The 7,889-nt window shown below is 54.0% G+C and overlaps 1 protein-coding gene across 2 annotated transcripts in view; it reads left to right on the top strand.

Moving 5' to 3' along the window:
* Window positions 1–2,622: 2,622 nt before the first annotated feature.
* LOC116944074 (PH domain leucine-rich repeat-containing protein phosphatase 2-like) overlaps window positions 2,623–7,889 on the top strand; it is a 93,911-nt gene continuing 88,644 nt past the window's right edge. For both annotated transcript variants that reach the window (XM_032957485.2, XM_032957484.2), the window contains exon 1: window positions 2,623–3,933. In XM_032957485.2, coding sequence (XP_032813376.2) covers window positions 2,958–3,933 — 976 coding nt within the window. In that variant the 5' untranslated portion in view covers window positions 2,623–2,957. The remainder of the gene's footprint in view (window positions 3,934–7,889) is intronic.

The raw sequence follows: 7,889 nt of genomic DNA, 5'->3' as shown, positions 1-7,889 counted from the left end.
AGGGGCGAGGTGATGCTCTGTGCTGAGTTCGGCATGGACCGACAGAGTATCGCTGAAAGTTATTCTCAGCGTCAAGCAATCAACCTCGAGAAAGGGCGGAGAGGGCCAAGCATCGACCAGGCCAGCATTGCAGATAACCAGCTGCACGCGCAATCGGCACCGCCAGAGAGAGACGGAGCAAGAGAGAGAGCACGCAGCAGCGCCACCAGCGCCACCAAGCGAGGGTGCCAGCTGCCAGCGGACAAGCGTTGTGCCGACTCGGCCCATCCAGCAGGGGAAGAAGCCTGACCAGCCGCCCGTGAGCAAGAGTGTCAGAGCCAGCGAGCGCGCCGTGGGTTCGACCCACACGCACACCGACCAGTACCAGCTGGGAACTAAGACAAGAGTGAGGAACTGCAGCCAGCGGACGGGCTGCGGGCGCTATCCGACGACGGATCATCGCGAACCGACGGCGAGCGTCGTGCCAACTCTTCCAGCCAGCTGTGGACAGAAACTGTGGCCACCCCCGAGCAAGAGAGAGAGAACGAAGCCGTTTGTATGACCCTCCCCCACACTCACAGCCTCACGACGCATCGCCCGGCGTCTGCTTTACGCAAAGAATTGAACAAGTGGCAAAGAAGACACACAACACGCTTATTGGGACAAATAAGATTGTTACAAAAAGTTATCTTTGTGTTTCAAGAAGGGTTGGCATTCCAAGGTGGTGCATTAAATATCAACTGATCGTGAAGAACATTGCTGCCCATTGAGTTACGTGGATACGGTCATTTAGAAGTATTTTAGTCGTTCGTTTTTTTCTTTTTAATTGCATAATCTTACCAATGAATTAATTGATAACTACTCTTGCCTTCAGGACATGTTTCTTTATTGCCCTTCGTGTGAATATCGTTGCATGAATTTTTAAGGACTTTTCCTCTCGCCGTGGATGGTCGCGTACTCTGAGGGATAATCGATTGTTCTGTTACCCAATTAACAAACGTGACCATTGAGGGTTAAATGTATGGATCAATGAGGGGAACATCTCCAGGAGTACTGTGTTGACAATTCCAAGCATAAGAGTTCGCATATTACAGTGTTAAGGTTTGTTTAGAAATTAAAATTGCTTAACACAGAAGTGTCTGAGTGGTGCCTTCTTAAGTTCATGCATAATAATCTTAATAATAAGAACTGTATCCTGCGGTGAGATTTGCATTTGAAGACTTGACATAAACACACTAATACATAATCCGTAAATGTTAAAGCGAGAACAATTGTATTATACCGATTGATAATACGACCCTAGACGACGAAGCAACGTTTAATCTAGCATACTTACATCACACCTGCATAACTTCATACAATTGTGTGATCCCTATTGATAATACTACCCTCGACAACGAGGCGGAGCCTAATTACCATAATGGACGTATTAGCATAATCGCATGCAATTGTGTAACTTAATACGATTATCTCTCTAATTAGTATAATTCATGTGCATAATTACATTAATTAGCATAATTTCGGCTAGTTACGCACTTTGCCAAATTTCATTACATTTGTATTATTTTCATTAAATTATCAATACCCGGCATATACAATAGCTTCCCGTCGTGTCCTTGACCCAGCAGTGGTTCTGCTCTCTCGTTGTCCGCACCATCCGTACGGTGCCGAGCCGAACAACCGAGTGTGAATGTTGACCTGAAGACTCGTTACGTGAGTAACATCGAGCATGTGTGTCTCCACACACACAAAAATACAAGTATTGTGCTGTATCATTTACACATCCCATCAGCTATACCGCCTTCTGTGAGTTTCATCTTATCAGCAGTATTGAATCAACGCAAAGCAAAACTTGAGACCGGCTTTGACAGTCAGGATCTCATCAAGCAGTCAGGCTTGCTGGAACCAAAGCTGGTAACCTGCTGGATGTCTCCAAGCAACAACTGTTAGACATGGGTCCACATTTTTTTTTGGGGGGGGGGGTTTGGGGGGGTGGGGTTTGCGGGAGTGGTTTAGAGGGGGTGGGGTTTAGGGTGGGGTTTTGGGGGCGGTTTTGGGGGAGGGGTTTAGAGGGGGGTGGGGATTGGGGGGGAGGGCTTTTAGGGGGTTGGGGTTTAAGGGGGGAGGGGTTTAGGGGGGAGAGGTTTAGAGGGGGGTTTAGAGGGGGGGGGTTAGAGGGGGGGTTTGGGGGGAGAGGTTTAGAGGGGGGGCTTGGGGGGAGGGGTATGGGAGGGGGGTTTCGGGGGGAGGGGTTTAGAGGTGGGTAGGGTTTGAGGGGAGGTGTTTTAGGGGGTTGGGTTTAAGAGGGAGGTGTTTAGGGGGGGAGGGGTTTAGGGGGGAGGGGTTTAGAGGGGGGTTTAGAGGGGGGGTTTAGAGGGGGGGTTGGGGGAGAGGTTTAGAGGGGGGGCTTGGGGGGAGGGGTGTAGAGGTGGGTAGGGTTTGGGGGGAGGTGTTTTAGGGGGTTGGGTTTAAGAGGGAGGTGTTTAGGGGGGGAGGGGTTTAGGGGGGGAGGGGTTTAGGGGGGAGGGGTTTAGAGGTGGGTAGGGTTTGGGGGGAGGTGTTTTAGGGGGTTGGGTTTAAGAGGGAGGGGTTTAGGGGGAGGGGTTTAGGGGGAGGGGTGTCACGTGGTGGTGGGGGGTGAGGGTGACGTCACTGCGCTGCGTTTCGCGCGGGGACTTAAGATGGCGCGCGGCGTGGAGGAGGCGGCGCCACAGCGGCGGGAGCGCGGCCGCCGCTGCTGCTGTGACTGCCGCTGCGACTGCCGCTGCTGAAGCTCCGGTTGCTGTGGCTCTCGTTGCCGTTGACGTAGTAGGTAGTCGCCGCGTCGCTATCGGGACTCTCTCAGTGGCAGCGGTTGTTGAACATCGGTGGCGACGTCACGAGTACGTGGGGCGCAGGGAGCTCAGAGAGGCCGCGCGGCGTCACCGCCAGCAGCAGCAGCAGGAGGACGAGTAGGAGGAGGAGGAACTCGCGGCGGCATGGAGGAGGAGAGCGGGGGCGGCGAGCGCGGCCCGCAGGGACACAGCGCAGCCATCACCACCACCGTCACCACCACTGTGACCTCCACCAGCACCGCCACCACCATCATCGCCGCGGCCTCGCGTGGCCGCGCCTGCAGCCCCAGGGAACCCAGCGCGGCCGCGGTGGCCTCGTCGGGCTGGAACCGAGTGCGGCGGCGCTTCCCGCGTAGCGCCACGGCGAGCGGGGCCGCCCTGCAGCAGCAGCAGCAGAGTCACCACCACCACCAGCAGCAGCAGCCCCAACATGCGGCACCGCACTGCAGGCCGCGGGCGGCGCGCCTGGAGGCCCGGGAGCGCGAGTGGCTACGCGGGGACCGGGCCCGCGGCTGCGTGCGGCTCCACGGGCCCGACGGCGCGAGCTGCGGCCGCGCGTTGCTCTGCACCGAGGCCACGGAGGCGCGGGAGCTGCTCCGCATGCATGAGCAGCAGCAGATGCAGGCCAAGCACAAGCTGAACCAGCGCCCGCAGGTGAAGCCGCCGCAGCAGCAACAGCAGCAGCAGCATGTGCAACAACATATGAAGCAGCAGCAGTTGAAGCAGCAGCAGAATCAGGTGCAGCAGATGCTGAAGCGACAGACTCAGAGACGCCAGCAGCAGCAGCACCAACAACACGAGTCCGTGAGCCCCGTGCACGGGAGGCGCTCGGACGAGGACAACGACGAAGGCGAAGAGCAAGAAGAGGGAGAGGAGGAGGAGGACGAAGAGGAAGTGGAGGACGAGGAGGGCCAGGAGGAGGCCGCGGCGACGCGGCGGCAGAAGCCGGCGCTCTACATGCGGCTCGTGGGCCACGAGGTGGTCCGCAGGCTGGGGCCCGCCGAGCGGCCCCTGCGCCTGCAGAGAGACTTCCTGGAGGCGCTGGGCTACGCGGAGCCGTGGCGCGTCCAGGAGGAGGGCGCCGCGGCGGAGCTCGCAAGCCTCTTCAGGCTACACCTGGGTGGGTACCGCGCGATGCCGGGCCCCTGGGGCTCTAGCGAGAGAGAGAGAGCGGAGATACGGAGGAGGGGGTAGTCTGTTCTTTTTCTTTCGTATTGGCTGATGTAGATGCAGAGCGGTCAGATACGAGGTGGGCAAGCCAGATCGGCGGCGTCAGGAGTAGCGGAGTGTGTCGCAGCGATGTCTCCTTCACAGAGGGGGTGGTGGTGATGGCAGTGGTCTGGGTTGGGTCAGGGTCGGCGAAATATCAGTGCTTGTGTTGGGATCTTAAAATATGTCTTTGGGGGACCCAAGTTCACCCTCCTTCGCGGTCTATCACTCTCACACAACAGCTGTACTGCCCTCTCCCCCCTCCCAATCTAAGAGGAGCTGTAGCCAGCGCTGCTTCTAGGCATGGAGCTGAATCCGGACCTGGAAATCTTGTGAAACTACTGGAGTTACTCTTTGGTTCTTTCGGTAAAGTCACGTAGAAAGAAAATAAATTAAATAATAGAGTACGACGTTTCGATTGCAACACAAGCAACCGTCATCAGGTAGAACTAAATTTGAGAGACAAAACAGAGACAAGCAGAGAGGGACAACACAGAGACACAACATAAATATAGACATGTGTAGACATGCGTCTATGTTTTGTCTCTCTCTGCTTGTGTGTCTGTGTCCCCGTGTCTGTGTTTTGTCTCTCAAATTTAGTTCTACCTGATGACGGTTGCTTGTGTTGCAATCGAAACGTCGTACTCTTATTTAATTCATTTTCTTTCCACGCGACTTTACCGAAAGAACCAAAGAGTAATTCCTGCAGTCACGAAAACTTCAAATCAAGTTTAAACTACTGGAGCTTTATAGCTCATCGGATTCCTTCGGTATAAGTAAAGATTCTGAGTATAGGTCCTGCGCGCTGTGGTGAGCAAGAGAGAGTAGGCAGAGCAGTCGCGTAGATGTGAAGTTATGTGCGTTACACACACCGCGCGTAGCTGTGTAAACCACTGTGGAAGGATAGAGAGGGTCAAACCTGATACTCAGACGGTTTGGGGCGGGAGCAATGTCTGCCTTACGGTAATAAGGTCAGAGAGCTGGGCTTTACCACATCAACTGGGAAATAAGCGTCTGGCTTTTGAATACAGGTGCGTGCAGAGGATCCCTATCAATGCAATGACAGGCGACAGAGGAGTAAGCCACTTGGAGGGGAACAGAATGTGTGAACGCTTATTTTAGAGGTGCGCTGGAAAAGGAGAGGAGGTGGCGTGATGGGTGTGGAACGCGCCCTTGGTGGTGGTGGAGGAGGTGGAGGAGGAGGAGGCAGCCGATGATGCGGGCATTGGGGCGGCACCCACCAGAGGTCGATGGGAGGTTGCTCACGGGCACGCGGCGTCCCGTGACACGAGCCTCGAAAGGCGAGATGTTATCTCCCTCGCCCGGTACGCAGGAGGTTGTTGGTTCAATCCCGACTCTAACGCCTGCCGCATATTTGGAGTCTGCGTGTTCTCTCTTTTCCCGTGGTCGCGTGGATTTATCTCCGGGTCCTCCAGTTTTTTCCTCCACATTTAGAAACATGCGTTTAGAGTATTTGGCAGCTATACATTTCCACATGATAAGCCACTTCGTTGAGATATCAATTGTGGCCAGGTCGCTTCTGAAAAATAGCTATACTTACCTGGTAAAATAAAAAATAGTTTAGTTCAGCTGTATTGGCCATGATGACCTCTTGACCTTCACGTCGTGGGGGAGGAGGAGGCTTCGCGGACCGGAGTTTTACAGACTGCTCGATTACGGAGTGGCCTCGGCTCGTGTTGTGAGTGTGTGGGGGGTGTCGAGTGGGGAATAGCGCCGCGCCCGACCCCCACCCCGTGCCTCCCACTGCCCTCAGCGAGGCCGCACTGGGCGCAGTGTTGCTGTGTCATCGACTCCTCGACGACGGTTAGCGGGGAAGGCATAATCAGCCCGGGTCACGTAAGTGGCGCTTTAATTTGCCGCCGTACGGCACAGGTGCCGTTGGCTATTAACGGAGCTGGGCACGCGCTGTTTGGTTGCGCACGCATTGTCGCCGCGTGTCTGTAGCGGGAGTTGAACTGTGGACTCTGCACTTGGCTCTTAGCCGTGGGGGAGGGGGGGGCCGTTCTGTAACGGGCCCATTCTGGTCAACCGGTACAGAGGTCAGGTGCAGTCACCTCCCCCAGGCCCCCCACGCCCTCAGCTGTGTCACTCGGCAGGCGGGGGTGGGGTTGTAAAGCGGAAGCGCCCTGCTCATGAGCTTATCAGGGCATTTATAATAAGGGGAGGGGGGTGGAAGTGAACAAGCCACGCTTAACTCCTGGCTTCTCCGTCGCGATGGCTTTTCTCGGCTGCTGGCATTGACGGCAGTGTAATGAGTGATGTCGACATGCATTCCCGCGCAGCTGCCAAGGCCACAGATAATTGCGCCCCGCAGCACTGTGCGTAGAATCCTGGCGTTTAAACGCTGCCGCTATCACGTTTACGCCGCGGTGTGGGCACGAGATGTCTCGGCCTTCGTAACGGCAGTGTGTGGCATGGAAAGCTCCCAATGTTTAAAGGGCTTAATGCGCGCCCCTGTGAGCTTAGGTGCCAAGGCGTTGTGCACGCACTATGCTAATGTCACATGACATTCGGGCACAGTGACGCTGTTTGCTGTACCGAAATCACCTCCGCGTATGTGTATTGCTGCTACTCTCGTTTCTCGTCATTTACAGAAAGTATTCGTTTAAGAGCTTAACCTTGTTTGGAAACATGTGCGGCCAAACGTTATTGCGCATCATTGTTTGCATTAATTCTACAGTGAGGGAAAAAAGTATTTGATCCCCTGCTGATTTTGTACGTTTGCCCACTGACAAAGAAATGATCAGTCTATAATTTTAATGGTAGGTTTATTTGAACAGTGAGAGACAAAATAACAACAACAAAATCCAGAAAAATGCATGTCAAAATTTTTATAAATTGATTGGCATTTTAATGAGGGAAATAAGTATTTGACCCCTCTGCAAAACATGACTTAGTACTTGGTGGCAGAACCCTTGTTGGCAATCACAGAAGTCAGATGCTTCTTGCAGTTGGCCACCAGGTTTGCACACATCTCAGGAGGGATTTTGTCCCACTCCTCTTTGCAGATCTTCTCCAAGTCATTAAGGTTTCGAGGCTGACGTTTGGCAACTCGAACCTTCAGCTCCCTCCACAGATTTTCTATGCGATTAAGGTCTGGAGACTGGCTAGGCCACTCCAGGACCTTAATGTGCTTCGTCTTGAGCCATTCCTTTGTTGCCTTGGCCGTGTGTTTTGGGTCATTGTCATGCTGAAATACCCATCCACGACCCATTTTCAATGTCCTGGCGGAGGGAAGGAGGTTCTTACGAAAGATTTGACGGTACATGGCCCTGTCCATCGTCCCTTTGATGCAGTGAAGTTGTCCTGTCCCCTTAGCAGAAAAACACCCCCAAAGCATAATGTTTCCACCTCCATGTTTGACGGTGGGGATGGTGTCCTTGGGGCCATAGGCAGCATTCCTCCTCCAAACACGGCGAGTTGAGTTGATGCCAAAGAGCTCCATTTTGGTCTCATCTAACCACAACACTTTCATCCAGTTGTCCTCTGAATCATTCAGATGTTCATTGGCAAACTTCAGACGGGCATGTATATGTGCTTTCTTGAGCAGGGGGACCTTGCGGGCGCTGCAGGATTTCAGTCCTTCACGGCGTAGTGTGTTATCAATTGTTTTCTTGGTGACTATGGTCCCAGCTGCCTTGAGATCATTGACAGGATCCTCCCGTGTAGTTCTGGGCTGATTCCTCACCGTTCTCATGATCATTGCAACTCCACGAGGTGAGATTTTGCATGGAGCCCCAGGCCGAGGGAGATTGACAGTTCTTTTGTGTTTCTTCCATTTGCGAATAATGGCACCAACTGTTGTCACCTTCTCACCAAGCTGCTTGGCAATGGTCTTGTAGCCCA

The sequence above is a fragment of the Petromyzon marinus genome, chromosome 20, assembly GCF_048934315.1.
Source record: "Petromyzon marinus isolate PM22_M1 ecotype Great Lakes invasive population chromosome 20, UKy_Petmar_22M1.pri1.0, whole genome shotgun sequence".
Lineage (NCBI taxonomy): Eukaryota > Metazoa > Chordata > Hyperoartia > Petromyzontiformes > Petromyzontidae > Petromyzon > Petromyzon marinus.
This window is presented reverse-complemented; position numbering and strand designations above follow the sequence as displayed.